Source organism: Magallana gigas, chromosome 3 (assembly GCF_963853765.1).
Source record: "Magallana gigas chromosome 3, xbMagGiga1.1, whole genome shotgun sequence".
Lineage (NCBI taxonomy): Eukaryota > Metazoa > Mollusca > Bivalvia > Ostreida > Ostreidae > Magallana > Magallana gigas.
The window spans coordinates 48,011,137-48,024,528 of NC_088855.1; the positions used below are offsets into that span (position 1 = coordinate 48,011,137).

At 32.0% G+C, this 13,392-nt stretch overlaps 1 protein-coding gene across 23 annotated transcripts in view; it reads left to right on the forward strand.

The window, feature by feature from the left end:
* LOC105327826 (F-actin-uncapping protein LRRC16A) overlaps positions 1-13,392 on the forward strand; it is a 42,255-nt gene that overhangs the window by 5,071 nt on the left and 23,792 nt on the right. For 22 of the 23 annotated variants that reach the window (XM_011428467.4, XM_011428462.4, XM_011428463.4 and 19 more), the window contains exons 3-4: positions 4,393-4,443; positions 10,530-10,589. In XM_011428467.4, the coding sequence (XP_011426769.3) occupies positions 4,393-4,443; positions 10,530-10,589 (111 nt within the window). Of the gene's footprint in view, positions 1-4,392; positions 4,444-6,964; positions 7,040-10,529; positions 10,590-13,392 lie in introns of those variants that run through there. The other variant, XM_011428469.3, reaches the window with a different exon arrangement.

A 13,392-nucleotide genomic window follows, 5' to 3' on the forward strand; every position in this document is an offset into this window, starting at 1 on the left:
TTTCCAAATTTAAATATCTTTTTATCAAACATTCTTAAGTAACAACATATCACAGAGAATAGTTTTATACAAATGCCAAATAAACGCCCCTATTGCATTTTTCTAAGTGCCCAGGGCACTAATAAAGGATAATACGGTACTCATTATGTTTTCAATGTTAAGCCTATACAATATGTATACTCTGTCCCAAGATATTTATGCAGCACATTTTCCTAAATTATTTGATATTCATAAATACCCCAGGGTTCATTCAATATTTATTATATGGTATTGAATAAATATCCCTAAGTATTTTTTGATTGAAATACCCTCACAATCTTAATTGTCAGATTTCAACATATGGCTAAAAATCAAAAGTGTATGCATGGGATTTGTAAAATGGGGGAAGATAACTGTATATATGAAAAAAGAGAACTTTGGGGAAAAATAAATTTATAGTGAAACAACCAATATTTTAATCAGTATTTCTCAGGAAATAATCTAATGGTATAGATTATATACAGATTTTTTTGATATTGGAATATTTTTTGGTCCAGTGTTCAGGTGAGCATTGTGACCCTTTCTCCTTTTGCCCATGTGGTGTCATGGGGGGTCGAATGAGAAGATCAACACAGTAAATAAGATTGGTTATATAAAAGGTACATGTATTCTGAGTACCATACATGTATTAATTAGTGCTCTCTCTCTCTTTTTTTTTTTAATTTTACGTTGAATGTACTACAAAAGTCTGTAAAGATTACCAGGTATATAGGTGGTGATTTTCGTTCATTTTCAGTTTTATTGGTGTTTGATACATCCTCTAGGATATGGAATTTATGCTTGATAGATACAGTGGCATCTCTGCATTTTACGACTAAGTTTACCATTAGAGTATATACACTGTATGCCTTAGGTTAAAAGCACTGTATACATATACTGGTATGTTGTAATCAAAATATAAGCACAACAGATGTGGGATATCATATGAGGGAGCTAAATGCTGGCATTTGCTGGTTTGATTTCTCTCTCTAATCAATGAGGCTGATCTGTTTATAATTATGTATCTATTTTGTCAGGTTTATTCTTATGCATGTTAATCAGTACATAAACGAGGGTTGTTAAAAAAGTTCACCGACAGGTTTGATTGTGAGCGGACTATTCGCATGATACCAGCAAAACTTTTCATATTTAATCTTGATGTATTTTCTAAGAAATATGTAAAGATTTGTTTATTTCAAATAAACCATAAAAAATATGCAGATTAATTATTTTGTTTAGATATGCTTCATGGAGCATATATGTTTTTAATTGTTTAATATTTTGTACGCATTTTTTCTTAATAAGAAAATGTACAGTTTAAGTGCATAAAAATATAAACAAACAGTATTTCACAAGAGATCACAATAAGTTATGAAAGTCATTTTGTGAAAGTTTCAATTAAATTGAAGAATTTATGACCATTTTATCGCTGAATATGGACGACCAACGCTAGAAAAATGAGTCAAAAACGTTAACGTAAATGGACACTTTGGCGCACAGGTCGTCATTAAATTTTGTGTGCAAGCAAAAAATCTCCGATGGAGACCAAAAGGTTCTTATATGCTGCTATTTTTATAGGACAAAGGTTTACAATTGGTATCACAATTGGAATTTGAGGTCTGAAAATGGAAATACTGTTATCTTGAGCACTTGAAGCACCCCAACCCCCCATACAGCCCGGATATTGCACCTATGGATTTTGTTTTATTTCCTTATCTAAAGTCGAAACTGTGTGGACAGAGATTTTCGAGCCTAAATGATCTATGATTTAATTGACAAAAAGACAATATACAAAAATTTGACAAATAATGGTGTGAACGTGCATTTTATAAATAGGTTAATGGCATGAAAAGTGTGTGAACTATAAGATGTTTACTTTGAAAAAGAGTGACAGGTTTAAATTGCCTTTCAGTAGTTTGACGTCATCTAATGTTGTGGAAATATGGAATGGTGGTACGTAAATCCAATTCGTGCATAATAAAAATCGCTGTTTCCTTTGAAACAACTTCATGCAAAATCATATGATTTTTTGCATAGTTATTTTTAATTGTTAATCATTTAATAAAACATACGTCATCCTACAAAGTACACAGTAATTTTGCCGAAAATCACTTTGTCCATGAACGTTTCTAACAACCCTTGTATATGTACTTTAGATATAAGTATTGATCGTCTCTAATCTCTACTTGATGCAATAAGAAATGATTCTGATTACAATATAAAGTACCTCCAGAACAATATGTAAATGTCATTGATCTAGCAGTGCTTCTTTGCAAGCAAGATTTATGGTATGCTTAAATGTGAATTTCTGTATTAGAGATAAAGATCAAAACTGTCTAATTGTTTAATTGAGATGAAGATATTTTGAATAGAGCATTTACATGTTCTGGGTAATATCTTATGAGAGTTTTATATTTAGTTTCACACTAAATGGAGAACAGCATGCACTTTCATGGCATTAAACTGAACATGGATGCATAATTGGTGCAAACAGCAAAATTTTTAGGGATTTGATACCAAGACAGTTTCTTCCTCCCTATTGATGTATTTCAATTAGCTGATGGCTCTAGAAATGCAGAGACACTATAAGAGAATCCATTGCTCGGACCGGATCAATAGAATAAGCTGCTTTACATCTTTTTGTGACTTAAGAATATAATTGCACAATAATATCTCATGTTAAAATGATAGGCACTATGAAATCAGAGGACCATTTTGTGACTGGGGCAGGGAGGGTTTAATGGTATTGCCTGCATGGAGTCAGTCGTGATACTCTTACACACTTCATTTATTTCCTGCAAGTTTGCATTTTAAGCAGAGTATTGGTTTTGACAGTTCACGTACCAGGACAAACTTTCTGTTGATCCGTTAGTGTTATATCCTGTTCTCGTACCACACTACACCTGCATGAACATTATATTACAACCATTTTGATTTGATTAATTTCACTATAAGTATGTTCTGGTTATTTTTTTTTAATGGAAATATTTTCATTTGTTCTGATTGAATAATGAAGCCGAAGAGTTTTCAGTTTAATTGCAATATAATGATCTGCATTCAAACAGCCAACATGCCATCATTTGTTTATAAAACACACACCCCCCCCCCCTCCCCAAAAAAATAAAAAATAAAGTGGTTTAGATCAAAGCAACAATGTGTCTTACAATTCTCTATTTTATTCTTTTATTACCTTTTTTATTTATCTTAAACTAAATTTCCAAAATTCTTAAAATATAATTTCAAATTGTTGTGTTGCATGGATAATCTAGTTGAAGAGAGAAAGACATATATCTTCCTTATTTTACTGTACACAGCATATCATATTTTATCAAACAGAACATGTATTTGAAGATGTATATTTGAGGAAGTACATGTGCAAGGGAAACATTATGATTTGTTGTCATTTTATTCATTTCACATTAGAATTTCTCTTCCTGTTTGAAATGATAATTTGTTAGGTAAATAAATGTACAGTCATATCTTTGAGTGATTAAGTATATATATATATATGTATTATATTTTTCATGTATTACATTTTTATACAGCAGTTACTTAGATATCTTTGAAGGTTTTAAAAGGTCACAAATTACATGTATATGACTAGACTATGAAACATATGTTAACATTAGAACAGTTTGAATAGGTCTAGGTAGCTGTGGTACACTATCATGCTATTTACAAGTTTACATTTATTAACGATACATTTTTCATTGTACATTTATTTTCATTCTATGATTGATTAATTCCTAGCTCTCTGATTAGCTCATATCCAACTATCTCGAAAAAGGTTATATTCACCTGCACATGACCTTGGAGGTCAAAATAACATTTGATTTTCTATACATTGGACTAAAAATAGATCATTGAATGAAACATTGCATTTCTCAATTTGTTCGGCTATGGCTTCAAACTAAAATGTTGCTTGATAACACTGTCTGTATCAATTCGACGCTGAATCATAAATAAAATAATTATTGCTATTTTTTTTATCAATTCGATGATTTAGCTACCTTTGAAGTACAATATTCACCTCGCCTATGACTCTGTGAATATTGTACTTCGAAGGTAGCTAAATCATCGTATTGACCTCAAAAACAGCAATAATTGTATAAAAACTCATGTTACATTGTATTAATATTGGAAATTCATATAGTTTATTTAACCATGCAAACCAAAAGTTATCTGTTTATACCTCATGAAACTTTAATCTTATAGAACTTAAAATTGATATGGGACAGGATTTGGGTGTTGCAAATTTTGTAATGGACAATCAGATATGACATGTAACACATGTTGATTTGTATCTTAGCTTTTGGAAAGCATTGTTCTTGAGTAATACTGCGCTGTACGTAATTATTGTGATTGTTATTGCAGGGTCTGACAGGATGCAGAGTTTTTGTTTTCCTCGCCAAGACCCCTACAAAGGTGAGAAAAAAGCTTATTGGTGATCGGTTGCAGCACTTGGTAATCAGTGGGTACCACCCCCTGATAAATTTGTGGCATTTTCAAAATTAACCCATGAGAGCATGCATTGTGTAGGAAAATAATTGGTTTGAAAAGGGAATTGCGTATCCTCTAAATTAATTGCTTAGTTGCAGAGAAATTGTGATATGTTTCTACTATAATTATTCTTCTGGGCTTATATTTCAGCCCATCAGTGAAATTAATGACTGGTCTGAATGTCATATTAATTATTTGATTAATTTTTAATGAATTTTCTGTGATATTATTATTTTCAGAGAAACCAAGCAATATGATGTATAATTGTACATAGACATACTTTTGGTGCATTAGAAATTGACACTATTCTTGGAAGATGGATGAAATCCCCCCCCCCCCCCCCCCAATTTAATCTGTCAATATTTCAATGACATACATATGTATGCAATATGACCAAACATTTGCAATTACTTTGAAATATAAAAGCACCGTTTTTTTCAGGTTAGTTTATAAAGAGTTATTTTACTATTCCTGACCCCAAAACTACTTGATACTCTGAATATATATTTTATGCTTTAAATTTCGAATTTTCTAATTATGTGGATTACCATTATTTATGCCTAGGTCACATTTAATTATGCTGATGCCCGATGAACAGAATTCCCTCATATTCCAAATACTGAAATTACAACCAAAATCTATTTATTGATATGAATCCTTATCATATATTTCATGAAGTTCTTACATAATATTAGAAACCTCCATAAAATCAACTTGTGAAGTAATAAAACATTAGATAACTCAATATTTTTCCTAATGAAATATGAATTCCTTCAAACAGCACAATTTTGCAATGTAAAGTTCAGTTAACACTTTGCTTTGAGTATAATATCCCTTTACAACTTCAACCCAAAGGTTAAAGTGACCAACTACACCTTGAAATAATTTCTCAAATCAGCTGAAAATTACTTTATTATTATAGATAGCATGATGCATCAGAAGTATTTATCAAATACCAGTAGGCAAAAAATATGCAATTTTGAAGAAGAAAAAATATACCGTGATTTTCTAAAATCTAATTCTAATCAGTAGATATGAACAAAAGCCCCTTGGGTTCACAACCTTGATACTTCAACAACTGTACGATGATGATATTCAACTTAATAGATTAATACAAACAATTTTGAAACAAACAGAAAGTATTAATCTTGATGTAATGAAGTACCTTAAAAGGCAAAAGAAGAAAATTCTTCTTTGTGATGTGTACCAAACATTTGAGCAACTTAAAAAAGGTTTAAGTGGGTACATTGTCTTATTTTTTGGGGTGCGGCTTATTCAAATTTCTGTGTAACCCTACAGCTGAATTATGTCTAAATTAGAATTTACGAATTTCCTTTACTTTTATTTCATGAACAAACTGCAATATGTTCACATTTACACTGTATATTATACAACTTGTGTATATCTGGATGAATGGTCATGGACAGTTTAGCTAGACTATTCAAACCTTATTTAAAAGAAGAGTTCGATTGGTTTGCAAATTCAGGAATATTTTCATTTGAAATTGAATTTCAAAGCTAAAACATTTAGGTATTTTCTTTAGTTAAAAAAGTTTATGGCTAAAAAAGTCATATTTATAATTTCCGGTGTGTCAAGTGTTTGTTGATTTTCTAATCTGCATATTAGGGTCCTTTACACCTTTGAGAAAATTTTGACGTACAAGCCCGAAATTCTAAATATTCCTTAAAGATATGGATCTCTAGAAAGTGTTTGGCTTGAAAGTTACAGAAAAAGGTTCAATTTTGGGGGTGGGGGGAATCAACTTTTAAAAATGTATTGCTATTCATAGAGACAAAAGTCATACAGTATTTGAACTCGTCACCCAGAACTCTGTTAATGGAATGAAGCTATACCCATTGTTCTTTGGAGACGGAAACCCAAGTATTGGGATGAAAACAGTTTCACAATCCAAAGTTGAAACCATGTTGTGATGTACTGTCGTAAAAAGTAGGAAGTCACGGGGTGTCAAGGACCCTTAAATAGATATATAGGTCAGATGGACCAAGTGTTCTCTTATTCGTTGAGTTTTACCTAATTATAAATTGTCCTATCAAATTGTTGTACGAATTAATTATATGAGCTGCATTTGCTGTTAAAAATGGATTGTAATATGGCAGGTGCTTTACACATGATATGAGATTTTCTTCCATATATTGAGTTTGGTTACATCTACAAATGATGTACATGATGTGTTTGTATAAAAGAGGAATGTGTAGGATACCACAGTAACCCGTTCTTAGACTTCTCTGGAGATAATGGTTATTTGTTTTCTGGACAGATTTCATGCAATTAAGTGATCCAAAGGTCAGATTGTAATTAAGACAAGTCTTAAGGTCATTTATTTTATTTGAGACCAAGGTCCTTGAAAGATAAACTTTAAATTCATTACATCGATTAAGATAAAGGATTGTTTTAAGTTTAACAAGTGGCTTCCTGTGAAAAGGGATATCCTACCAGGTGTATGAATTTCCCTCTGAGCAGGAAGCTAGCTCAGGAGAGAGGGAGAGAGGGAGGAATAGAGGTAATGTTCTTATAAACAAAAGACTTAAATTACAACATTTCGAAGTACAGGTATTTTATTTAGAGTAGTGTTTTGTGATATTAATATATTTAGATTGATGTGCATTTGTAAGTGAGGTATTGGTAATAATAGTTGCATAATATCCTAAGCATGCTAGGGATGGATGACAAACAAACATGAGTAAACACATCTAATTTGAAAAATGCGTGGCTCTGTCAATATGATGCAGTAAGTGATGCAATAGCATGCAGGGAATATTTGCTATACGTCAAAGCTGGTTTAGTCAGATTTTGTGAATACTAATGTCTTGATGCAGTACAATACACAGAATGCAATGCATCTTCTGCACTATTAATAGTAGAAGACCTTTCCAAATTTAATCATTTTTCCACTGAAGTTTAAATACCTCTATTCCAATTGAGAGAACGATTAAGTTCAACGGAGACATTAACAGTACTGTTATTATTAAAACGTACATTATTCAAAAAATTTGAGCATATTTTCAAACAATACCACAAATCTTGATGGTATACACTTTTTTATCCAGCAAATTGTATAAATACAAGCATTGATTAACAAATTGTCCGATAGACCTTAGGTATTTACATATACCGGTATATAGTTCCCTATCAGTGAAACAAACTTCAAAGGGTAAAGGTTTTCTCACTGCCTGCTTTCTCTCAGTGTCTCCTTTTGGTTCCACATTTTTTTTATTCTTGTTATTGCAAATTTGTCTGAAAAAATTGAACTGTACTGGTTTGTGACATGCTGTTTAATTGAGTTACACTTTTGTCATGTCTAATAAACAGGTGGTAGCTACAGAGTATCCTCATCAGAGATAGCTGCTTCCTGATAGGGGACATGTTTTATTGTGTTTGCGATACACCCAGAATTTCTGTTTTCTGATAATTCCTATGACTCAGGATTATATTTCTGTGCCTAAGGAGTCATTTTTAATGCTAGAAGATTTATTCTTTTGACTGTGTCAGGGGGAAATATACAACAGCTTCCTAAGTCACTTAGGTGACATTTAGTGGCATTCTTAGATGTTTACAGAAATGCAGATATCGATATGCACTTTATTACAAATGCCAGTATTATTTATTCTTCATTATTGGCTAATGAAACTACAAGAAGAAAAAAAACATTTTTTTTCAATGTCCTTTTAGATGTTCAAAACCCACAAAAAGTTTACTGATGATTGTTGTTTGTGATTTGTTTTATCAATTTTTTGTAGAAACCAACATGTTTCTGCATGGTGTCAGATAGGTCTTTCACTATGATTCACATCCTTTTTTTTTTTTTACAGTTAATTAACAATTCCACTAATTAATTTGAAGCATTTACCACATTTTTTTAAATTGAGCAATTAGTGTTAGACATAAAATTCAGTAATGAAGGTTGTGATATACGTGTTGGAAGCACTTCTTTTGAATTGCTCTGAAAATTCATAAGACATTTGTTTATTATTTTCATTGCCCACGCATTCTATGATTTGTTCATTTAAGAGTTTGTCACTTGCTTAGTGGGTTTGATTCATAAAAAGATTTCCTTTTCCTTTTTAATCATGATATGATAAATTGAAGAAAAAAAATTTAGTAGGATTTACTTTCATCATGTAAGATTTCTTTAGTAATACAGTTTACTGGCGGCTACTGTATACTTATCGTCAGAAACCCACGTCCAATCTCGCAGTTGCCTACTGATCTTTGGCCAACTCATTGAACTCTTCTCATTCTTATGACTAATTCATGCTCTGTTCCGATTAGCTCCTTCACACTTTCATGGAGGAAATCTCACAAATCCCTTTTATATTTACGCATGCATCCATCAACAATGGCATGTTTTCTTAAATTACATGATGGTCATTTTCATACCTTTAAAAACTGAAGAGTTTTGCTTTCTTATTGGTGAATTTAGAATTGTAATGAATATTCATGAGAACAAGAAGAGTTTAATGAGTTGGCCTACGGTCATTAAGTGTATGCGAGACTGGCCATGGGTTCCGGATGCTGTATTTTGTATATTCCTTAACATCAAAGGATGTCATGTACGTTGTAGTTGATTTTCGGAGAAAGAGTCTGTAAAAAAGTAAAGGATAGGAAAAATGTAAAATGAGGACTTTTATTAGAACATTAATTTCTGACGCTATTAATGTACCTGGTTAACCAGGTACAGCATCCTTGTCAGAATCCTTATTTACATTAGCTTTCATTGATAATCCATATTATTAGGTAATATTATTCCTTTACAGAATCCTTATTTGAGTGAACAAAGTTGATCGATTTAGTGCAGCTTCATTAAACATAAAATTATCACGACAAGGTGCTGCTGTTGTGTATGAATACCGGCCCACACCCAATGGTGTGAAATTATTTTTTGATTTGAGAAAAAGCCTTTGGTTCATTGGGTTATCAAATAATTGAAAATATTATGTGTAATGCCATTCATGGTTTGCATTGGAGGGCGTGAGTTCTTGGGAAGATAGAGACGGCACAATACCAGAAGGAATTCTAATCTCCAAATGATTTGCATTTCATGTATAGGATTTTTGTCCCTGATGATCAAATGTTTGTGTCTTCTGTCCATTTGTCTCCACAAAGGCATGCATATTCAGTTCTTCAATAGTCCCCTTTCAAATTTACTCATATTGAACACCATGTGCTGTATGTAATTATTATATATATTTAGACGCCTACCTAATCTAGATCATACAACAAACTCAATAGGGGTTAGCATCCTCAGTAGGGTAAATGTTAAATCATTATATGATAACCGATACATTCTTTGCTCGGGGACATTTATTTATTTCACAAAGTAGGAGAATTTTATTTAACAAACAGACCTGTTTCACAATTTTACAGATCTAACATATTTTTAATCACCACTACTCAAATGTAAGAAATGAGAGTTGTTATGATTATGAACATTATTTTCAAAACTTTACTTCCTCAGGAATAACATAACTTACAGTGTTATACATTAAAACTTTGTTATACATGTAGTAAATTCCTAGGGATCAGTGGATTTACTCCTTACAACAAATTCATAATAATAGGAATGGCAAAGTGTATAGATGTTACTTTCAACATCATTTGTGTTAATTGATGCAATAGATACGGTAATAAATACCGGTATCTTTTTTTGAAACCTAGGGAAAACGAAGTACCGGTATTAATAAATTAACAAATTTATGTTAAAATAAATTTATTCAAACAGTGTAATGTCAATTGGCATTGCTAACTTTAAAAAAATATGAACCAATTCTTTGTATAAAAGTTATATTTCATTATTTTTCACCTGTAGGGGACTCAAAATTAATTTGCTATATCTGAAAATTTTAATTTATTATGACAATAAAATTTATCAAGGACTTGTGAAGAATTTTGCTGGGGATTTCCAAAACTGTGCTATATCTGCGTTTGTACTGAAACATGTTTTACTGTAATTATACATTAAACTTAAATTGTTTTAACTTTTTATATTTTAGGTGGACCAAGATTTCAGCTTTATAGATATTCAAGGCTTAGAGAGCAAAAAGAAAAACCAGGTAAATCCATTTTAATTTATCTTTTAATAGCTCACTGAGACTGAGAAGTTGGGGGGGGGGGTTATGTTATACCCCCTGTGTCAGTTTCGGCGTCTGGAACTAGTTAAAGTTTTTAGAGCAGACCCTGTATCTTTGTCCTACTTGTCCTACTTTCACTTTATTTGCATGGATAGTACATCTGGACCTATTAATGAACTTACAAAGACTTGGATGCTAAATCTGGGCCATGAATTTAAGATGCTGGAGGAGGTTATGGTTTTTGAAGCAGTTTAAAGTTTTTGGAGCAGGTGCCCTTTGATAGCCATATCTAGGTTACTATTGGTCCCAACTTCACCAAAATTGCATGGATGGATAGTCATATCATACTAATGCACTTGACAGGCTTTAATGCTGAATCTAAGCCATAGGTTTTGGATCCTGGATAAGATTAAGGTTTTTAGAACTGGTTAATGTTTTTGGAGCAGATGCCCTTTGATGATTATATCTTATTTACTACTGTTCTTAACTTCACCAAACTTGCATGATGGTGCATCTTATGATACTGATGCACAAGACAGACATGAATTCTGAATCTGAGTCATAGGTTTTGAATGCTAGATGAGGTTGAAGTTTTTTTGAGCTGGTTCAATAGCCATATCTTAGTTATTACTGGTCCTCAATTGCCTTAACCAAACTTTCTTGGCTGCTGCATCTTATGATACATATACAACTGACAGGCTTGAATGCTGAATCTGAGCCATAGGTTTCGGATTCTGGAGGAGGTTAAGTTTTTTGGAACTGATGAAAGTTTTTGGTGCAAATGCTGTTTGATAAACGAATATTAGTTATCTTTACCATATTTGGATAGATGCTGCATACGGTATACTGATGCACTCTACAGGCTGGGATGCTGAATCAGAGTCATAGGTTTCAAATGCTGGAGGAGATTAAGGTTTTTGGAGCAGGTCACATTATACAGTTGTTGACTGGGGTCTAGGGCAACAGTTGATTTGTCGGACCGGCTCGCAAACTGTTGCCCAAGGCCGAAGGCTGCGGGCAACAGTTTGCGAGCCGGTCCGACAGATCAACTGTTGCCCGAGACACAGTCAACAACTGTTTTGTTATACCCCTTCTAATCAATAACATGTTTTCGCGGAATGTGATGTCACTGGTCAGCAGTCTTTTTTAACAGTCGATTTTAACAGTTCCAATCTAACAGTTCCAGTCCAACAGTCAAAATGCTGGATTTTTTTCGTATAGAGTTATATAGTAACTGTTTTACAGGGGTATAACAAATTTATGTATTGTAAATAATAGTACTTACTTTTTCAAACTTGAATGTTTAAATCAACCATATATAAATGAATCGCAGAGGTAGCTTCAGATACAGAGGGTGATCTTGTGTTAAATTGTGTGAAATTGTGTTAAGGTCTTGGAGCTGGTTACAAAATGAAGCTAATTCTTTTAAACTTAGTCATTGATGCTGGAGCAGATGTAAGTATTTTAAGTAGTTAAATACAGGTTTGAATACGAAAAATGCTGTCCTTACAAACTTTTATGGTTCATTTAACTTTGGATTTGAAAGATAAGGCTAGCTATGAATACAGAGCCTGATCTTCATTGTCAAGGATGCTAAAGAAAACCTTGTCTTACTTCACTAAAACTTGCTTGATAGATAGATGTGATTGATATATCAATAATATGATATGATATTTTATCATATGATATGATTTTTTCATATGATATTGTACTAAATGATAAGAAATAGTACTGTATTATATTGTATGATATTGTATCATATGATGTATTATTGTAAGATATAATAGGATACAATTATATGATATTTTATAATTTTTTAATGTAATATCATATGATAAAAATTTATTATAATATATTTTATTTTTTTATATTGTATCATGTTATATGATACAATATTGTATGACATGATAATGTATCACGTAATACAACACCATATCATACAACATATGTGATACAATATTATGTAAAACTTCATGAATCTGGATGTTGTCCAATCCGGCGAAATGATTCAATCCCTTGACATTTTTTTTATTATTTTACATTTTATGTTTGATAAATGCTGTGCAATCTGTGTCTTTTCTATTCTGTTAACCGACCGTGTTGTATAGAAATGACTCCTTATAATTAGTGAAATCTAACCATTTATTGATGGATGATTTAAAGAAGCCATATGCGGATCATTACTGCTCAGTTATCAATTTGCCTGTCAGTGCTTTTGATTTAAACAAATTTAAGTTTATTATACCGTAAAATGCTTTTTGTAGTACACACTTTTTTCAGCACAAATTAGATCAAAAGCGGGGACGTGTATTATACTTTAACCCATTTTTTTAAAGCCGTCACTCTAAATACTGTGGGAGTATGACTGCCAATATCATTTGTAATGTGCGTCTATGTTCTGTCAAAAATGTTTCATTCTTAAGTAAATTCCAATGTTTTTGAATATTTATCCATTTTTCCCTGCGTCAAAAGAGTTCTCGCCAGTGTATTCACCATTACGTAATCAGCCACTTGTTGACTTGTGGTGTGGTCAATGTTTATTTATCAGTTTCTGGTGCAGCATGCACTTTTCTCGTGTTTGACTTCTAAATTTATTATTAATTTATATTTGATGATTATTTGATTGAAAATATATTTCCATAGAACCTATTTGGTTTTGCAATGAAAATTTGTGCAATCATAAGGAGATTTTAAATTTTTCATGAGAATTGAAAAGTTTGCAAGAATATGCAATCAAAACCCACTGCATTAAATGCTAAATTAAACTTGCAACAATGTCCTTGGA